The sequence below is a fragment of the Phoenix dactylifera genome, chromosome 8 (assembly GCF_051530095.1).
Source record: "Phoenix dactylifera cultivar Ajwa chromosome 8, Ajwa_hap1_PhDact_Kaust_v1.1, whole genome shotgun sequence".
In the NCBI taxonomy this organism is placed as follows: domain Eukaryota; kingdom Viridiplantae; phylum Streptophyta; class Magnoliopsida; order Arecales; family Arecaceae; genus Phoenix; species Phoenix dactylifera.
This window is the reverse complement of record NC_143197.1, coordinates 33,041,984-33,062,861: the sequence shown is the minus strand read 5'-3', so window position 1 is coordinate 33,062,861 and position 20,878 is coordinate 33,041,984. Positions and strand designations below refer to the sequence as shown.

General features: G+C 42.5%; 1 protein-coding gene across 8 annotated transcripts; it reads right to left on the bottom strand.

Moving 5' to 3' along the window:
- Nucleotides 1–238: 238 nt before the first annotated feature.
- On the bottom strand, nucleotides 239–16,307 carry LOC103704083 (putative proline transporter 2). 8 transcript variants are annotated; one of them, XM_088703764.2, is made up of 10 exons: nucleotides 15,693–15,889; nucleotides 15,144–15,261; nucleotides 14,988–15,052; nucleotides 14,748–14,811; nucleotides 14,405–14,629; nucleotides 14,031–14,125; nucleotides 9,597–9,786; nucleotides 3,061–3,185; nucleotides 1,236–1,451; nucleotides 239–716 (listed from the first exon to the last, which is right to left on the bottom strand). In XM_088703764.2, exons 4-10 carry the CDS (start codon nucleotides 14,785–14,787, stop codon nucleotides 336–338), a joined length of 1,272 nt encoding a protein of 423 aa, XP_088559890.1. In that variant the 5' UTR covers nucleotides 14,788–14,811; nucleotides 14,988–15,052; nucleotides 15,144–15,261; nucleotides 15,693–15,889; the 3' UTR covers nucleotides 239–335. The 8 variants fall into 8 exon arrangements, 7 of the variants coding, with proteins under 7 accessions (XP_088559890.1, XP_026659241.1, XP_088559889.1 ...); XM_026803440.4 differs by lacking the exon at nucleotides 14,748–14,811 and having other exon boundaries at nucleotides 15,693–15,926; XM_088703763.2 differs by lacking the exon at nucleotides 14,748–14,811 and having other exon boundaries at nucleotides 15,144–15,213; nucleotides 15,693–15,926.
- Between the last annotated feature and the right edge of the window lie 4,571 nt (nucleotides 16,308–20,878).

The following is a 20,878-nucleotide window of genomic DNA, read 5'->3' as shown; positions in this document are numbered from 1 at the left end:
GCAGATTGAAATGGCGTCATCTTGACTCAGACGGTGGCTGCTTAATCTATGGTTTCTGGTTTCTGTGTGCCCGTTCATTTTGACCGGTGCATGAATTAAGATATCATGCGACCGTGGGTTAGACAGGGTAGATTGGAAAGGATCCGACTCGGGTCCAATTGTCTGTATTTTGTTGAAGAAGTGGTAGGTCTAGGCCAATAATATGTTGAAGAATTGGCCGCATACAAAAGAACATAACTGTCATAATCTAGAGCATTGATATATGAAACCACTTATGCAGTGGCATGATAACCTTCACAAATTAAGATTACCTAAGAAAATGAACTAAGAAACCTTCAAAGATCAGCAAATAGATGATAGGTTTTTGAATCAACAACAATAAGCCTTAGGGCAGCGACAGCAGCAACCACAGCTAAGCAGCTGAATCCAACAATATTCAGCCAATGGCAAACCTTCCTGAAGGCTGACAACTGCTTCTTTTTCACAGTCAAAAACATGTGATTTGCCAGAACGAATGTAAGTGGGAAGACGCTCAAGGCCCCCGTCAGGCTCATAAAGTCTCCAAGGAATGGCAGCAGAGCCGCCACAAATGTGTTTACTGTAAGGTAGCCTCCTCTTACAAGGACCCTAAATGACACATTATGGAAAGAGAAAGCGCTCCCTTTTCCTCTCCCATACTCTGTATCCAAGTACTCATACATCGGACTTGCAAATATCTGACACAAATGAAAGATCGGTGTTAATAAGCTAATAGCCATTCAAGAGCCAAGCTGCATGCAAAAAACAAGAAAATTATATGAGAAGACATTTATATGAATGTCAAAGACTATGAGTTCAGCAACATATCATTTTTTTTTTTTTATGACAAGGGAAGCAAGGAAATGCCACCCGATTTTATTACTGATGGAAGCAATGTATCATATATGACTGGCCTATTTGCTCTCTGGTCAAGACATCGGATACAATGACTATAATTAATTACATGCAACATCCCATGAAAAAAGCTACCATGCTGCCAGCAAACAGAGAAGAGACTAGGTTTTGAGGGATTCCAGAGCACAACTATGAGCTTCAGACAATAGAATGCAATATCATACTAACCTACAGACTAATTAACCGCAGTCAACAGTTTTCAAGGTGAACTATTATCTTCTTGAACTGCCTGGTGGATACTCGTTTTCTCAATTATGAAGAAAATAAAAGCAAAAAATAATGACAAGGACGAGGGAAAGTACATGCAGAGCAATGACTGTATGTAAAAAGGCTGCAATGTTGGCCATTGCCTTGACCCAAGTTGGGCCATTGACGCTATTGAGAAGATATGCTGATGTTGAAGAGCCATAAGCCCAGTATCCCATAAAAGTAACAGCATATAATGGCAAGACACCAACAGTGAACTGAAACCAAAGTGCTTTATCCATGTTCTTGATGACAGGTGGTTTTATCGTTGCCTGTAGTAAGAAGAACAAAAGAGTATGAGAAAGAGTTGTTATGATCTTGTTATAACAATATTTCAAAACATATGTCATCATCTTGTTATAAAACAAGACAATGGAGATTCAGAAAGATAAATTTTCAATCTTTTCTTTTTAGCAGAGATACTGGGGTGAGCATATTACCATTACAAAAATTTGGTACTTTATTGTAAGCAAAATCGGTGGGAAATATAATCTGGGTAAGCTGTGCATATTAGTCCTCAAAATAATAGCTAAAGCAAAATTCAGTTTTACAGCTTATTGTATCATTAAATGAACATAACTAAAGCAAATCACTTCTACATAGATACGGTGTGCCTACCCTACAGGGTTTGACATCAATTTAAAATATTGGCAGACCAATGTTTCAGCATATACTTTGCTTAGCCTCAAGGCCTGCCCATCCAACTAGATATTAAACCTTAGCCCTAAATCAGGAAGCAAACTTATCTATTGCCCAGACATCCAAAGGTGATCCAACATCCAAAAATTAAATGGCATTTTCTAACCTCATTACAAGTGCTTACAAGAACTGAAAAATAAACAGATATTCATTGGTTCATGAAAGAGTAACGTACTTCAGATTCATTTTTTGACAGTTCCGAGATAGGTGGATTAAGACCAAAAATAAGTGGTAATTTGTCTCTTTGTCCTTATTGAGAATATTTATGTCAAATTGCATTATCAAAGAAAAGGGGGAAACACTAGGACGCCAAAAATAACTAGGAATTTAGAATTAACAATATAGTATTAGAAGAACCAAACAAATTAAAAGAATACAAGCAAAAAAATAGGTTTAACATTGCATTACTTCAATAAGATGAGTTGTCATTCACTACCGTTTTACTCAAAAAAAGAGCAAAAATGTAGAAAGTTCAAGGACCCACATTAGGTCATCCACAGACAGTGCAACCTAACACACATCTAGTTCAATAGGCTTTATCAACCAGCTTAACAAAATTATCAAAAGCCACGACCCTCCAAGTCCATGCCTCCTCAAGCATAGAGACCTCAAAAATCATATTATTTTATTCCCATTTATTCCAAACCTGTTAATGTACAGCTTGGGGGATAAGACATGGATGATTTTAGTCTTTCTTAAAATAAATCTCTTACAACCGGTGCCCAAGCAAATGACAGAAATCATCCTTGTCCTTTGTGTTTGTAGAAATTTTATGGTCCCTAATAAATCCTCCAGAAATTAGACTGCAAGATGCACAATAAAGTTTCAAAATCACTTTCACAAGCATGATTGATATGGCTTGCCATTAGGTGAAAAAAAAGCCCATCAGTGAAAGTCACATTAGCCTCCCATCTCCAAACTTTTCTCTGTATTCTTGCTATCTATTTCCATTGTCTCCATTCCATTCATGTCAACATGTCACTACAGAATTCTATAAGGATCCACAAACCTGTTAGCCTGTTGCAAGTAGAGATTATCATAGACAAGGATCTCGGCGCTATGCAATTTTGAGTTTGTAAAATCCAGTTTAGAAAAGGAAAGGGATTCTATATTTTATTAAATTTCAAGACTGAGATTTATTTTGCTATTTTATGGGCTTAACATGGGATTTGCTATGCCTACCTGAATCTCTGGCAGCATTCCTGTATTGTAAGCAAAAACAAGACTTGCAACAGAACCAATGGTAGTGAAAATCTTGCTCACATGTGACCCTGGAATGCTGTAATCTCGAGCAGGAGTACTTAATCCTGTATGAAAAGATAGATCTTGTAAATTGCAGGACATTAATTTAATTTATAGTCATTTCAATGTATTGGAGGACAATTACCAGAATTAGTAATAACAGATAGAAGAGAGGATATTAAGTTGCAAAAAATGCTTAAAATAATATTATTCTTGAAATAATAACCAAAAACATAATTTCTCTTACAGACACTTCCTTGCAGTAGTCTTACTAATATCCAGAAAAATGTTATAGAAATAACAATTTCCAAAAGATGCTTGAAAGCACATTTGATTATTAATAATGTGGCTCAATTCAATACACTGATAAGTGATGCAGGACAACTACAGGAAGGAGAGGGAAGGGGGAAGAAGAGGAGGGGAAGAAGAAGAAAGAGGAGAGGAGAGGGGGAGAAGAAGGGAAGGAGGAGAAGAGGAGGAGGAAGAAGAAGACCAATTTTCATTCATTAATTCATTAAACCCTAAACATGAGGATGGACCCATATATATAGGGTCACAAAATAACAAATAAACCCCTACAAATAAAATAATTCCAAAAAGCTCCTAAAATGACAATATGCAAATAAACCCAAATGACAATATGCAAATAAATCCAATCAACATAAAATAAATCAATCTAAAATAAAATCAGGCTGGCTGAATCGGCTGGAATCCGCTGAGCTGGCTGGATCCTGTGGCGACCGGCTGACCTGGCACTAGTGTCCGCACCAACTCTCCTCGGGTGGAAAGAAGTCGACCTCGACGAAAGCGGCTCGGTAAAGCCCCGGTAGTACTCCAACAAGTCCGGGTCAATCGGCGGTATCTCCTCGCGCTGGATCCAAGTGTAGCCGGACCTTGGTCGTCCTCGCCAACGAACCAGAAAATGTTGGATGCCTCCATCACTGGTAAAAACTATTTGCTCGGCTAAAATAGAATCAATATACTCTTTTTGTGCTCGATGGAGGGTAAAAGGAAACGAAAATGGCATGGAATCAATAATAGGATAAACATCAGGCGCATGAGAGTGTGCAGCAAAAGAGCCATCAGGGATTGCAACCAAATCTTTAATATTAATAGTAAGGCTATGACCGAAATCAAATGGAAAGTCAATGGCATAGGCGTCAGTGCCATCCTTGTGCAACACCCTAAATGGTCCAATACTAAGAGACTGCAATTCCTTAAGATGGATCATTACGTAACCCCAAGTTTGAAATTCTTTAGCATGGAAATCAGCTTGCATCTTATACTGAGCAGTACATGCATGAATGCCCTTATGGATTTCCTGATACAACTTATGAATGTGTTGTGTAAATGCATATGCAGGCTCAGAAATCCTAACATCAATTTCGATGGGTTGTGCGAGGGCATTTCCAATTACACTCACGGTAGACTGGTCAGACTCGTTATCTGACTGTGCAAGCGAGCTAGGTGGAGTGTGGGTGCATCCTAGGGTTTCAGGTTTGTCATCACACTCTTCCTCAATGTCCTGAATGTCATCGAGGTTTGGTTCATAGATTTGCTCCTCTAAATCATCTATGTCACCTCCCTGCTCTTGCTGAGCAATAACGAAAAATTTGTTTGCACATTGGGAGGTATCGTGACCAAAACCTTGGCATTTGTAACACCGAATTTTGGAATGTGGTTTGGGAGGCTCACCAAGCATTCCCTTGCCATTAGTGTCGCGGCCTGTGACATGGGCAGTAGGAGGGGGCCTATGAGTAGTGGACCCTACAGAAGGTTTGGACCCTAAGGAATTAAGGCCGGTGGGAGTGCTTCGTGTGTCAGGGCGCCTTACAAATGTGGACTTAGTGTTCCATCGATTTAGGAGATCGTCTTGGTAGTTAAGGGGCAGGTATTTTTCTTTAAGTCTCTCTTTCATCTCTACCCAATCAGTTACTTCATGTTGATGTCTCCTAGCTAACAGATGTTCGGTACTTTGCCAGAAAAGTTTAGCTCGACCAATGAGTTTCATTCTAGCGAATCGAACTTTTTTGTTCTCAGACAGATTGTACCACTCAAAGAAGTGGTCCATTTCGTGTAACCAATCGGAGAAGACTTTCGGGTCAAGACGACCGTCAAAAGTGGGGGCTTCCACCCTAATGCCTCGCATTATATCTTCATCAGGGTCACAAGGTTCTCTGGGTTCTACGGTATGTCGGTGACCTTTATCAACATGAGGAATGGGACCAGGTCCTCTAGGGCGAGGGTAGGCATAATGGTGACCTGGAACAGACCTATGATCAAAGTTTCCCTGCCGAACCGAACCTTGTTGTTCTAGGATTTGTTCTAGGGTATCGTCCTCATCAAGACCCGGTAAATGGGGAGTACTAACCTTTTGGGATTCAATAACCCTTTGAAGTGAAGCCTCCATTGAATCGAGTCGGGCATTAACCTGGGTGGACATTGTGGTTAGGTCATGAATTTGGGCATTGTTTGCTTGGACTTGAGCATTCGTATTTTGGACTTGAATATTAGTTTCATGGATAGCTTTTAATAGGGCTTCAATTTTGGAATCCATGTCTAGGGGGGACTCAAGATGAGATGCGACACGACCACTACGTAGATGCATAAAATGAATGACAAAATGTATTAGCCGACCAACTATAAAGGTTCCTAAGTAGACCTAATGCATGAAATGAATTCACAATTGCAAAGTAGATGCTCAATATAATCGGAAGCTAACTCAAGCAATTGAAATTGGCTTTGAATTACGTAATAAATTCAGATAAGAAGTTGCAGTCAAATAGTACTAGTTTTCAGTGTGTTGCAGGGCTGCACAGAGCCTAAAAGAACTCCCAAAGATTAGATAGCCCTAAAATTAATAACAAAGATAGGCCACTACTAGGGTTTTGGTGTTGTTTGGAGTGGATGTGTTGAATTTTCAGGAAGCAATATCAATAGAGCACTTAAGAGTTAATTAATTCTAAATTTAGACAAACAAATAAAATTTGCAGTAAAGGAAGAAACCTGACCTGGGTTGGGGTGACGTCCAGAAATGCTGCACAGTAAGTAGGCTTGTCAAACGGCTCCAGTTGGGGTTGATCTCAGCAACACGGCAGGTCGAAATGGGCTCTGCAGTGGCGTTGCAGGCCGACGGGCTTGGGCCTGTGAGGAGGAAATCGGATTGGGCCCGGTGTTTAGGGCCTGAGAGTCGGGCCCGGTGGATTCTTTGGGAGTGCGGGCGCGGGCCCGATGAGAGAATCGGCTCGAGAGAGAAAATGAAGGTGGGGTGGGAGGTGAGGTGGGTTCGGCCGTGAAGGAAGAAGAAAGGGGAGGAGAGATGGGGTTACCCTTGATCCCACAGAGGGGAAGGGAGGGTGCGATCAGTGGAAGAAAGAGGAGAGGAAGGGTTAAGGGAATCGTGGCACGGGGGAGGCGCTGCGTGTGGGTGGCGTAGGAAGGGGGCGGCGCTGCGGTGGAGGCGGAGGCGGTTGCAGCACGGGGGCGGCACTGCGGTGGAGGCGGAGGCGGTCGCAGCACGGGGGCGGCACTGCGGTGGAGGCGGAGGCGGTCGCAGCACGGGGGCGGCACTGCGGTGGAGGCGGAGGAAGAGGGCGGCGCTGCGTGCGGGCGGAGGCGAAAACAGCAAGGCGGCGAGGGCGGTGCTGCACGGGAGGTGAAGTGGCGACAGATCTCAACGATGGCAGGGGCGGCGAGGCCGGAGGGGCGACGGCTGCAGCGGCTAGGGTGGAGCGGCGCTTCACGGGCGGCGGCGACGGCGAGCGAACAGAGGGAGAAGATGAACAGAGGTAAGTTTTTTTTTTTTTTTTTTTGTCACGTGCGGTCACGTGTGTACCTTTTTTCTTTTTTTTTCTTTTTTTTCTTTTTTTACTTTTACTTTTTTTTTTTCTTTTTTTTTTTAACTCGGATCCGTTAGGATCCGGGTTATCGGGTTTGACCCGACCCTATACCCGTTACGGGTTTGTCACGTGAAATCACGTGCGCTTTTTTTTTTTTTTTTTTTTTTTTGGCATCCGGGCTACCGGATTCGGGTTAACGGGTTTTGTGACTTACCCGTTAATCTGTTCTTCAACATCCCGATGGGTTCGAGAGGGCAGGCCGATCTCCGCGGCGGTGGCTGCGGGCAGGGGCGGAGGGTCGCGGCGACTGTACTGGCGACGGGAGACTCCGGCAGACGGCGGCGTCCGGTGGCGAGCCGACGGCGAGGCGGTCACGGCTCCGGCAGCGGCTTCCGGCAGCGGCCCCTCTGCGGATCCGACGCAGGTGGCTGATGGCGGTGGTGGGCGCAGCGACGGAGGACCTCAGGCGACGAGCTGCGGCGATGGGAAGGAACGGCGGCGTTGCCCCTTCGGGTCCGGCCACGGGCGGTGGCCACAGAGGCGCGGCCGATGGCTCTCGTGGGGTCGCGGCGTCTTCTGTTGGTGGACCAGCGGCGGGACGGCGCTGCGAGGTGGAGGCGACGGTGCCGTGCGGTGTAGCCGGCGGCGAGGGGGGGGGACGTGGTGGCCGCGAGCTTGGCGGCCGGTGGGACGGGCCCGACGAAAGGGGTTTTCCCCTTTTTGCCTCTGATGAGAACGGATCGAGGCTTTAGCAGCAGGGGCAAAGCCAGCCTGCTCTGATACCAAAGCTGATGCAGGACAACTACAGGAAGGAGAGGGAAGGGGGAAGAAGAGGAGGGGAAGAAGAAGAAAGAGGAGAGGAGAGGGGGAGAAGAAGGGAAGGAGGAGAAGAGGAGGAGGAAGAAGAAGACCAATTTTCATTCATTAATTCATTAAACCCTAAACATGAGGATGGACCCATATATATAGGGTCACAAAATAACAAATAAACCCCTACAAATAAAATAATTCCAAAAAGCTCCTAAAATGACAATATGCAAATAAACCCAAATGACAATATGCAAATAAATCCAATCAACATAAAATAAATCAATCTAAAATAAAATCAGGCTGGCTGAATCGGCTGGAATCCGCTGAGCTGGCTGGATCCTGTGGCGACCGGCTGACCTGGCACTAGTGTCCGCACCAATAAGGCACTAATAACTCAAGTTACTGGAAGCAAATTACACAATTTATTCCACTTTTTTTTTTCTGTTTTGAAACCACAATCAGTTCTACTGTAACAGAGATAGTTTAATGTACAAGATTAAGCACACGAGAACTGGGAATCGTAAAAAAACAAAATATGAATAGATTCAATAGAATTGGAAAGTTCATTCCCAGTGAATAGGAAAACAGACATGCTAGTTTCAAGCTTAATGCTATGAATCCATAGTCCATACACAGAACACAAAGTTTCCTGGGTTTTAAGGTAATAATCAAAACAAGAACATAAATGTTGAATCACTACTTCAATGTGAGAAATTTTAGTATATTCTTGTACGCATATTCAGCATAAAAATAGTCTCTAAACCAATTCACTGCCTTAGAGTGGATACAGCAAGACAACGTGAAGGATAAATTAGGAACCTCCCCAAATTTCTGTCTTGTTTTACTCTACACCTAAACTCATTTGTAAGCATTATCCAGGTTCAGGTTGATGAAACAAAGTTGATCCATCAAAATTTGAGAGCTATGTCAAACCTCTAATAATTGGTTCCAAATTCTTAACAAGGCAGCATTTTGCAGGAAAGTGGTCATCACAACTCCTAGAATATCAAGCATCAGCAAGAGAATTCTTCTTTGTTGTCTATGTAGCTTAGACTCATATAATTATATAATTATGAAGACAATCCAAGATTTCCTTAGGATTAGAGGGAAAAGAAATATAAACAATAATGCTAAGCCATGATACATTTACCAAACAAATAAATCTACTCCACGATCTTGCTTTGAGAATTGTAACTAGCAAGACTGTTTCCCTGCCATTATACAAGTTTTATTATGTGTTTGACCAGCATGGAAAATGTAGAGATTAGAACAATAAAATATCTTGATATCTGGAAGTTTGAGGGGTGCCAGTCAATTTGTTATACCTATCAACCAGCTAATAAAATTTATGATGTCTGTCTTCCACTAAACAAAACCAGAGGGGATTATAGAAAAGTCAGGAGGCCTTGCTGAAATTTCACCCAATATCTCAGAGCCACGTAATAAAATTAAAGTGACCACCGCATGGTTTCAAAAGGCAAACTTCTTTCATCTGAATAGTAAAATATTTCTAACCTCTACAAATCTTATGTAACAACTAGATTCGTTCTCTTCTCCTGTCTCTTTGTGTGTGCCTTAAATATAGATAAGTGCAGATACTAACTATACAGCATAGTCTAAACCCTCTTTTCAAGGAGTTGACTTGTTCAATGTTATAAGAAATTTGCTGATGAATAGTTGAATAATTATAGAAGTGATAAATGTAGGGAGTATTTAATTTCAAGTTAGAATGAGAGTCTGAGTAATATGCAGCATTTTATCTAGCTGGTAGTCTGGAATTCAAGATCAGTCATGGTTTGAAGGCAAATGTGACAATTAGATTGGTACCATCCTTAAGAGACAAAACGAATGCTACGATGATAAATATGAGACAAAGAAAAGTTGAAACGCCCAGCCAAATCCTCAGCGCTGATAAATGGGGTATCCCAAAGGCAAACAAAGCACAGACAAACCCAGCAATAGCGATACAGTAGGGAAGCTTCAATGCATTATCATCCCTATAAAGAACACAAATGGCCTGCACAAAAAGAATATGGAGGTCAAGAATAAGGTCAGTGGGCAACAAAACATGCATTTTAAGTAACAGAGGAGGTCAGCTTTCCTGATACTTTGCCGTAAGATTGTAATAACATAGCCATCAACCTTAACTATAAGCCCATATGATTCAAACCTCTCTAGCAAAACTTTTGCAGATGCTTGTATTGTAGAAAGTTTAATCTTCTGTGAGTTGATAATGATTTAAGATGACTGAACATAAGCATGTTAGGAGTTCATTGTACAGAAATAGAGCAGCCACTAGTCATAGAGTGATCGACTGAAGTATTTTATGCAGTCATTCACCTGCTTCTTGTTGGAAAATATATAATTTTATTTGATATTCTTCACAAATGTGAGTAGTTGGGTGTCCACTTCTTTGTCAGTCAAAATAACTGAACCAATATGCAAGTCCATGCTAATATAATCCCATGGGATAGGGGTGTCTCGATTTCTCTATTTAACAGGATGCGCTGCTGTCCCGCCCCATCCCAGTGTCTATCCCATGCTCAATCTCTCTCCAGTTCTTCTTTCATTTATTTCTTTTTTCTTTGTTCGTCTTTTTTCTTCTTTCCTTCTTTTGCTTCTCTCCTTCCTTTATTTTTCTTCTCACATCTTTCCTTTTTCTTCTTCATTCTTTCCCTTCTTCCCTCTTTCCTTCCTTTCTCTCTTTTATTTTTCCTTCCTTTCCTTCTTACTTTTCTTGTTCTTTCCTTCCTTCCTCTCTTTCCTCTTTCTTTTTCTTTCCCCATGTGGATGCTTTCAGAGTCTCACCCCCTTTCTAGTTCCATTTTCTCTCAAGAAGCTGGGCCAGGCGGCCGTTGCAACCGGGTTGTCCTTGGGCCAGGGCCCAAGCCCGATGAAGCGGGCCAGGAGCCCGGCTAAGTCAAATCAGGGTGCGAGTGGGTCGGCTAAGAATCTTCCCAGATTGGCCTCTTCTTCTTCCTTCGACGACCTGACGACTCGTCGGAGGGGGGAAGGGAGGAGACACTTCCGGAGCGCCTCCCTGCCCCCGGTGAGAGCCCCCAGTCGACCACTATCGGCGGGTGCTGCTACCGGTGGAGCAATGGCGACCACACTGACCGTGGGAGGTATTCCCGTGCCGAGCGGGATGCAAGCGGCGGAGAAGGTACCACCGCCGCGGACAGCAGCGACTAGAGGTGGAGGGAGGGCTCCGGCCGAGAGGCGGGGGCTGGATGGTGGTGCAACGGTAGAGGACACGGAGGAGGGTCCGGTACGGTGCTCTGATATGCTGTCAGCTGGGTGTTCTCAAAACGGGATGGCCTCTTCATCTAAGCCAGCAGGAAAGGGGAGGCCTGGAAAGGGGTACTCTGAGGCGTCGAAGTGCTCCATCCCAGGGACGATGCGGTTGCCATCGACATCAGGGGCAATGTTGAGGAGGGGCATGGCTTGTGGCTCGAGACAGGGATCGTCTTCACCGATTTTGGAGCATAGGAAGGTGGTGGACCTGCTAAGGGCTGCGATCCAGGAAAATGATTTGGCATCAGGGGAGTCTCCTGCACCGAGAGTGAGTAGCCCAGGGAAAGAGGGCCAAATTTCTTCTCTCAATTTAGAATGAAGGTACTCGCTTGGAACTATAGGGGGCGGCCAAGCCGTCCTTCTTATCGTCTTTCAAGAGATTAATTTAGCTTCATTGCCCGGATATTTGCTTTCTTTGTGAAACCCAGGTGTCGGGAGATGGGTCGCATCATGTGCAGCGGCGCTTAGCAGGTGATTGGGAATCTTTTGCAATTGAATCTCAAGGCTTGTCTGGGGGCATCCTAGTGTCGTGGAAGCGGGGGATAGCTTCTGTAGATATTATCTACAATTGTTCTCAGCAGGTTGTAATGGTAATTTCGGAACTTAATGACCCTCCGTGGGTTCTGTGTGGGATTTATGCCAGCACCGACTACCGAACTAGGAGAGTCCTTTGGGATGAATTGACGAGTCTGTTGACCCAAAGAGTGCCGACTATGGTGGTAGGTGATTTTAATTGCATTTTAAACTCCAGTGAGAAAAGAGGAGACAGAGCCTACTCAGATTCAGTGGGCAGAAGCATCTAGTAGCCTGTAAGAGAGTATGTTTGCCTTTGCGGGAAGGTGGCTTAGGGGTGCAGTCACTTCTGGCGCAGCGCGAGGCTCTTCTGGCGCAGCGGGCAGTGCAGGTTGTTTTGGAGCCACATGGATTTTGGAGTCAGATCGTGATAGCTAGATATGGTCGAGCCGGATTTATTGCGCAAGCGGTAGGCGGCCGGAAATGTTCTTTCATGTGGCGAGAGATTGGGAGGTACTTGTCGATGGCTTTGGCGCATTCCAGATGGTTGATCGGCGATGGACGGAGCATTGATGTGATAGAGGATCCGTGGGTGGATGCACTACCATTGAGATTATGGCCGACGATGTTTAGTAGTGAGGGGGCAGAAAGGCTCCAGATTTCTGACCTTCTCAAGCCGGGGGTGGCGGAATGGGATGGTGACAGACTAGACCAGCTGTTTGGAAAGCATTTGGCAGAGCGGGTTCGGGTGCTCCCCATTCTGAAATCTGCAGGTCCAGATGTCAGGATTTGGATCACTACTTGTAGGGCGAGTGTCGGGATCGGTGATGTTTTCCGAGCTATTCAGCAGGCGTCAGAGCCGAGTTTAGACTATGGCTGGGTGTGGAGATTTGGGCTACAGCAGAGGGTCGCTCTCTTCCTCTGAAAGGTAACCTGGGAGCGTCTGCCGACATGCTCAGTGTTGAGTAGACGAGGAGTGAGTCTTTTCCCCCTATGCTCGGATTGTGGGGTAGACGAGTCGGTGGATCATGTGCTCTTCCAGTGCGATTGGGCAGGGGGTGCTTGGAGTTTGACTGGAATTCCGGAGGACGCTTGGAGCCGGAGGGTTTGTTTTTTGGAGGTGGTTCGGCAATGGGCTAGTATCCCTCAGATGCGCAGCAGGGCATCTTGTACAGCTTATCAGATGTGGCTGGCCAGGAACGCCCGAATTTTCGACGAGGGCAGCCCATCACCACGGTTCGTGATGGAGCGGGCTCGAGCTCAGGCAGCAGAGATCTTGCATGCAAACCTAGCCCATAGACCTTTGACAGCTCGGGATATCTGGGGCCCCCATACTGCTTCGGCTGCTCCATATAGGGTATTCTTTACCTGGGAGCCCCCACCCCCGAGCTTCCTCAAAGTCAATTTTGATGGCTCGATCTTGGATGGAGATAGGAGAAGAGGGGTTGGATTCGTCATCAAGGGGCCGAGCTCTGGTGTGATGGCAGCGGGTGGCTAGCAGATCTTTGACACCTCGGTTCCTGGGGCAAAGCTGCGGGCGGCCTGGATGGGTATGTGTTATGCACGGCGAGTGCTTCAAGCGAGCTCAGTCTTACTGGAGGGAGATTCGTCCACTGTGATCAGCTGGGTCCGAAAGGGCTCGAGCAGCTATGGGGGCGTTCACCCCTTGCTCCGCGACATTTGGAAGATGGCGAGGGAGTGTGTTACATTCCAGGCCATGCATGTATATCGCGAGGTCAATGGGGCGGCCGACTGGGTGGCGGCATATGTTGCGAACCACTCAAGAGGTACCCTATGGGCTGGAGAGAGAGAGATGCCTGGATCACTTCGAGGCCTTTTGTTTTCCGATTCCATTGGGTGTATTCGTACCCGTGATGTATGAAATGCCCGTTCTAGCAAAAAAAAAATACGAGATGGAATAGCGGAGATGCTCCCAGTCCTACCAAGATTTAAAACATTGACTATCATTTAGTAATCATATGTCAGAAAGTGTTTGACGGATTTCGATTCGTCATGCTCGTTGAAGCCATAACCATAAAAAAGAGGATTTCCATAATGCCTAAAGTCACGGGAACCAAGAAGACTCTAAAAGCAAAGTATAGTTTTTTTGTAAATTATGTCCATACAAGTAGTTTAATGATTGAGACAAATGTTTTCTACATTACATCAAAAACAAATGTTTCCTATAGTATAAAATATAAGATATTTTGTCTCTCAAATATCGAGATGACATCATTCTAAAGAAATAGGTTGCCTCTAATGGGGTTGAATCCTCACATCTAACCCAAGCAAATTTGTGAAAACCAATGAGAATCCTACCTTTAACTATAGCAGCATAGATATATTGACATGATTAAGAAGAAGAAGAAGAAGAAGAAATATTTTAAAAAAAATAACTTTTAACTATATGTTTTCTAATAAGTTTAAAATGACAATGGGCAGCATTTATCCTACCTTCAATGCCTGCCCAGCCAAAATGATATATCCAGTGTTGATCATGAACAGATTAACATATTGTAGTGCCCATGTAAGACGATACATTTTTCTACCTGCAATCATCAAAACAGAAGAAATCATTGAATATCCAGAAAAAAGAAAAAAGTCCAACTTTCTAGTGAAGGAAGGGAATAAATTCTAAAAACTCATGTTATACGAAGATGTGAGATGTCATCTAGAAAGAATGTGTGCAAAGAGAGAAGATTATGTTGCTTTAAGTTTGCACATTCTTCAACTCAACTTCCTGCACAAGAAATCTACTTTAAAATAAATAAGAAAAATCCTGCATGAGAAACTTTTGAATGAAATGCAGAGCATTCAAGAGAATATACCATAGAGATAACCAGCAAGATCTCTGTATCTAATCCGCCGTTTACCGCCAACTTCATGAATATGGGCAAGAAGAGTATTAGCATGCAAGGATACAGCAGCCGCCAAAACCAAACCAAGTATACCACCTAACCAACCCAAAGAAACCATGATTGATCCAGAATATCCCAAGACATATGCACTGTTCACTCCTGTTGTGAGGACGAATGCAACTTGATACCAAGGATCTGAACAACCGGTGCACAAGGAGAATATAACATGCATCAGCACATGCTTTAAATATAGATCCAAAGAAAAACTTGCATTGGGAACTTAAAAATAAAACTCTTAAATAATCATGATCACCGTGAATCCGTGAACAAAATTCTACCAAGAAAAAGTGCATGCAAACTGGTGCACATCAATGTTCCTGCATAGTCACAGGCAATTGGGAACTTTTATCAAGTTCAATAGCATAAGGAATCAGACTATCCATATATAACAGCAGTCAGTGATCCTTAACTTCAAGTTTTTCAAATTTGATGCAAGAAAAGAAACTTCAATAACCGGTAAAAGATAAAAGGATTAAAAACAAGGTTTGAAGACCTGAGATTTCCTCATCCGACCTGCTCCCTGATCGATACCAGGTTGAGGACCATGATTTCAAAACCCTGAACAAAATAATAGTTGTACCTACTTAAACTTTTCAAAATTTTGTTATCTATAATAGAACAAGAAAATTGTCGTGCCGGTGCCATCCACCTTACAAAACACATCGTTTGCTTGGTATTGGAAAAGATTTGGCTTGAAAAACCATTGCTGACATTTTCCCCTGTGAGTTGCATAGACTGATGATTGTCCTGCTCGGGATTTAAACCTTCTAAAATATCATATCGAATTGAAATCCACCACATGTTAACAAGTAAAATTGCAATCAGCAAATTTGAAGTATTGGAGACAAATCTGAGGGAAACCAAGAAACCAGATGCAAAGAACTAAAAGGCATGAAAAGCACCGAAAGAAGAAGTCATATTCGAACAGCATAACTCCAAAATGCGAACCAAATAACGAATTTTCGATCGTTAGCTCGTAGTGTGAATCAAAAAAAAAATCTCAAAATTGGTAATTAAAAATGCCGATTCAAGTAATGTTTCCCAAGTATTCGAACAACGCGAAATCCAATCTCCACCAAGCATTATTCATTCCCATCTCCCCATTTTCCAAATTAATCCTTCTAATTTCTGATATCAGACCATAAATTCGAATGACTAGTGCTCAGAGAGAGGGGGGGGGGGCGTAAAATTAAAATACCATGGCTGATTTTGTGAGCGGTGTCATCAGACGCTTCGATCGCTGCTCCCTCTTGGTAGCGGCCGTTAACCTCCGGGACATCTATCGCCGCCATCATCGATTCCTCCTCTCTGCCGCCGCGCCGTCTCTCCCTCGGTACTGTTTATCGGGAAGAAGGCGGCGGCGGCGCGTTACCCCCTCCGACCTCAACCCCGTACAGCGTTCCCCCTCCGACCCTCCTTTTCCATAAATAAGCAACGGGGCTTCGACAGCAAGAATTAATTGCCAATTAATGCCCTCCACGAACAAAAACCAAAAATAGTATAGCCTGCATTCATTCATTCTCCTGTTGTATGATAAGAAGATATTCGGGCGGAAGAGAAGGGACGGATCTCGGAATCGCTCTCCTCTCCGAAATTGTCGCGATTTTTATTCACGAGCCAGTTCTCCACCGCCTCTTCCCACGTCGGGAGCGTATAATCCTCATGCCGTTCGATGGTCACCGTTTTCCCTGATGGCAGCCTAGTCGCAGAGAAATGCCGTGGAGCGCGGCTTATTTTCCCGGCACGGACCCGTTTGACGTGATGACGTGTCTCCGTGGTTGATCTTTTCTCCCTGCTCTGTAGCTCCGGCGTCTTTGTATTCTCTTATTCTCTCTAATTTTATGGGCTGCACCCATATTTCGTTGTGTGTGGGTCGTTACTACTGTACAAAAAAGAGGGGGGGGGGGGGGGGCGCGCAGTGCCAATGACAGCGAATGTAGAATAATACGTGCCGATTACTTAATCGACCACGTTAACGGGGTCCAGAAATAGACACAGCACAAACTTGGACACAACCTGTTTGGAGGTAGATATAACATATGTATGAGTCGTTGTTTCATAAACTCTATGTTCGATCCTTGATAACCGAACTTCGAAGAAGCGAAGATGCTTAGTGAGCTGGATAATTACATCATGACATGTAGCTTTTTTCCCCCTACCCCCACCTCTATCTATATTATTATCCAGAAGGATCGTCATATGGATACATTCTTTTATTCTTAGGGTATCTTTTCCAATGCCAGACAAATTAGGCAATATGAGAGCAATTATTTTGTAGATTGTTTTTTTTGGAAAATAAAAAACTTACTGCATTGATTTTTTTATGCGTCCAAAATGTTTCATAGGTTATTAATTTTTATTTTCTACCAACCAATTTTAGTTTCCAAATTACAAGGCAGACATGTACATTCCACTTGCCAAATTTCTAGCTATCTTCTTAAATCAAGACCTTAAAATAGGTACATATTTACTCTTTGGTTTGCTCCACCATGTCATATATCCAACCTAACACTTTTCAATTTTGTTAATAAAAGAATAAAAGAGACCGAGATAGCAAAAAATCCTATAATGTGAAAAAATTGGAGCACCTCCATCTCATAGGATTTAAACTTTGAATAAAATTTCATGGAAGATGATACCACATTATTGTTAATTCTACAAACTATTATAGAAATGTGAGAATATGAAAGAGCAGAAAGAGAAGATGAAAAAAAAGAGTAGCCGATGATTCAATAGAGAATAATGAAGAAATTTTATAACCCGTTTTAGTTGAGTGTCTTGAAAAAAAACAGAAAAAGTAAAAAAAATGACAAATGTATGATCTATATTTATTTTTTTATTCATTAATGGATAATAAATTAGATTATATAACCTTCATTTAGACTGATGAGATCGGTTACCACATAATTTCAATTTAAATAATAAGGAGGAACAACTTTATATTATTTACCATTCAAGATAGTATGTGTCTACATGGATACCTATTTTCTTTCGACAAAATGCCACATGCTTTTGTCATATAATAATACCAGATGTACCTTTAGTTTCAAAGCTGAATTATATATTATGAACCTTTGCATTTGCTTGCATTGTTCTTGACCATCTCAATGAACTCTTGATTTAATAAAATAATTTTTTCTTAGGAGGGGAGAGGGTACCCTTGCAACAAGCGATTTGAAATGAGATAAATGCAACCAACCAACGATAGGTAGACAACAATATACCATGCAACTGATGACATAAAATCAAAAATTTAAATGAGAAAGAAAAATATAAAAGCTAATACGACCAACTAATTTCTATACAAACATGGACTAAAATATACACTTAACCTCGACTAAAGAAGGTGGCATGGTAAAAAAACTCAAAATTATGGAACAAGAAACTTTATACTAGGAGGTTTCATCTAGACGAGCTAATGTGCCCGAACAAAACTATCGGCTCACTTGCTAGCATGATTGACCATATGCTTCATAGATGGCCCAAACCATCATAAATTGTATTAACAAATAAGCTATTAACTAGCTAATATTCATAAATAGTTGAAATAAATATTTTTTTAAAAAAATATTGAACAGAATAAAGGGGGAGTATCTCGAACGAGGTGCATAGGAGAATGATTCTAGGAATAAAATTTGTGCTCTTGTAAAGATATTTTGCAGAATCATTTTTAAGTCAATCTATGACAAGAAAATAAAAAGAAAGAATGAAGATAAAAAGATAAAAAGATAAAAAAAAATCAAAAATTTTGACAATCCAGCGGTGCCATTCGTAAGGTATATTAAAGTCAACTCGTTCGAAGCAATAATATAAAGCAACAAAGAAGATAAAAAATAGAAAGAACTTAAAAATTTAAAAACTTTAAAGACTTCTACAATAAATTTGGTTGGGCGATGTGGTTAGCCACATGCACGATCACGCCGTTCATGCCACGTAACTAGTTGAGCCGAGTGAGCATGTACGCATATTCTTACGGGTTCAAAATCCACAAAGGTCAAATAAGGCCTATAATTATTGGACTTCATTAAAGGGGCTATGTGGAGACTTGTAGTTGAAATTACATAGCAACTCATATGGCATTGCAATTTAAATTGTTCTAGTTGATTTGTAAGGAATTTTTTGTGTTGCTAGGAGAGTTTAGGAAAAAGAGAGATATCTTTGATACATATTCCATCGAACACTTTATGAGAGGACACTAAGCTGCAAACACTAATGGCGTAGGCTTAGTTGCGGACTTAGATGTCCATGTGGAGAAAATAGGTGGCTGTGTATACCTTGAGAAGTGCGGTGAAGATGAAGGAGAGGGGTGAGGTGGGGAGCTAGAGGCGATGATGCATGATGATAAAGGTTGAAGAATAGCGGAGGAGGAGGAGATGAAATGGAGCAGAGTATAGAAGATGATTTATTTTAATTAAAATATCTACTCAAGTAGCTTGAACTTGTCAAGCAACTATTTTGACCGTTAGTCAACTTGCCATCAAATAGTCCTATTGTAATCCACGAGCAACTCAATTTATTATATAATTTAAATTATAAGTATTTAAACAAGCGGATTGCTATGCATTTGCAAGTTGAGCTGCATATGGTTTGCTTATAGAACTCTGAAAAGTTCCTAAATGTACCTTGCATTTAAAGATCCAATATAGATTATTTCAAACATGAATATTAAAAATTTTAAATCTTTCATGGCGTGTCGTACTATACTCTTCATAACATTTTTTTTCTCATTTATTATAATTTTTCCTCGTGCGTCTAGGTGTTTTGGAGACTTCACAAGTCGAGCACGGGCACATGAGCGTGGGGCTGGGCTGGAATATGCTAGCCTGAACCAAAATTCCAGGCAGAAAAAGCCTACTTTAATGGGCTGTAACGGGCTTCCCTGACCCCTCTCTCGATTGTAAAGCCCACGTAAACCCATGCACCGCCGTCTCCGTCAAGATCGTTCATAAACGGCGTTAGCGATTTGACCCAGGAACAAGAGCACGAGACGGGTCACTTGGCATCTCGCCCTCTATATAAGCCACCGCCCCTTCCGACTGCCCTCCGACGTCTCTCATACCACCACCTTTCTCTCTACCTGGCCCTCTCTCATCTCCGTTCTCCCTGGCCTCCCATATCCTTCTGTCAGCCCCCCCTCACCACACAAAGAAAGTATAAGTCTCGATTCTTTCTCGCAGCCATCCACCATCGCCGCGGCTCTTTTCTCGAGCCCATTTGCAAACCCTAGGCTGGTTCTCTTCTTCCATCCGGTCAAGGTTTTATGCCTCAGTCTCTCAGGAGCCGTTTGCGAATCAGGCCCCTTAGCTGCAAAAACCTAAAATTTCATGTATGGATCTCTAATCCTATTTGATTTCCATTGCAGCTTTAGACGGTAGCCATTTTGATCGTTCTTGACGAGGAATTTGGGTATTTTTCTTCATCTTTCCATCGGATTTCATTTTCGTTCACGATAATCGTTTAATGCCAAATCTGTCGTGCGGATTGGATTTCTTGGTCCTGTGTTATATTAGGATTTTGAGACATTCGCATGTAGTCTTAGTTCTCTTGGTCTTCTTCACCTTTCTGATGGCTTCTTGTTGTTATTATTGCTTATCCACGGGAATCTGGAGGCCTGGATTAATATGGAAAAAGTTGTAGTTATTTTATTTTATTTTTTCATTGCAACATGCTTTTTTACTTGGTGTTTGAGTACGAATTGATAACTGAATCCATAGGCGTTGTTAACACCTTTCTCTCTACCTGGCCCTCTCTCATCTCCGTTCTCCCTGGCCTCCCATATCCTTCTGTCAGCCCCCCCTCACCACACAAAGAAAGTATAAGTCTCGATTCTTTCTCGCAGCCATCCACCATCGCCGCGGCTCTTTTCTCGAGCCCATTTGCAAACCCTAGGCTGGTTCTCTTCTTCCATCCGGTCAAGGTTTTATGCCTCAGTCTCTCAGGAGCCGTTTGCGAATCAGGCCCCTTAGCTGCAAAAACCTAAAATTTCATGTATGGATCTCTAATCCTATTTGATTTCCATTGCAGCTTTAGACAGTAGCCATTTTGATCGTTCTTGACGAGGAATTTGGGTATTTTTCTTCATCTTTCCATCGGATTTCATTTTCGTTCACGATAATCGTTTAATGCCAAATCTGTCGTGCGGATTGGATTTCTTGGTCCTGTGTTATATTAGGATTTTGAGACATTCGCATGTAGTCTTAGTTCTCTTGGTCTTCTTCACCTTTCTGATGGCTTCTTGTTGTTATTATTGCTTATCCACGGGAATCTGGAGGCCTGGATTAATATGGAAAAAGTTGTAGTTATTTTATTTTATTTTTTCATTGCAACATGCTTTTTTACTTGGTGTTTGAGTACGAATTGATAACTGAATCCATAGGCGTTGTT

Coding starts and splice junctions, on each gene's coding strand:
- LOC103704083 (XM_026803440.4), bottom strand. CDS start 15,789: ATGATGGCGGCGATAGATGTCCCGGAGGTTAACGGCCGCTACCAAGAG. Junction 14,630..14,987: donor GTCGGATGAGGAAATCTCAG/GTCTTCAAACCT, acceptor CCGGTTGTTCAG/ATCCTTGGTATCAAGTTGCA. Junction 14,126..14,404: donor TCTTGCTGGTTATCTCTATG/GTATATTCTCTT, acceptor TGATGATTGCAG/GTAGAAAAATGTATCGTCTT.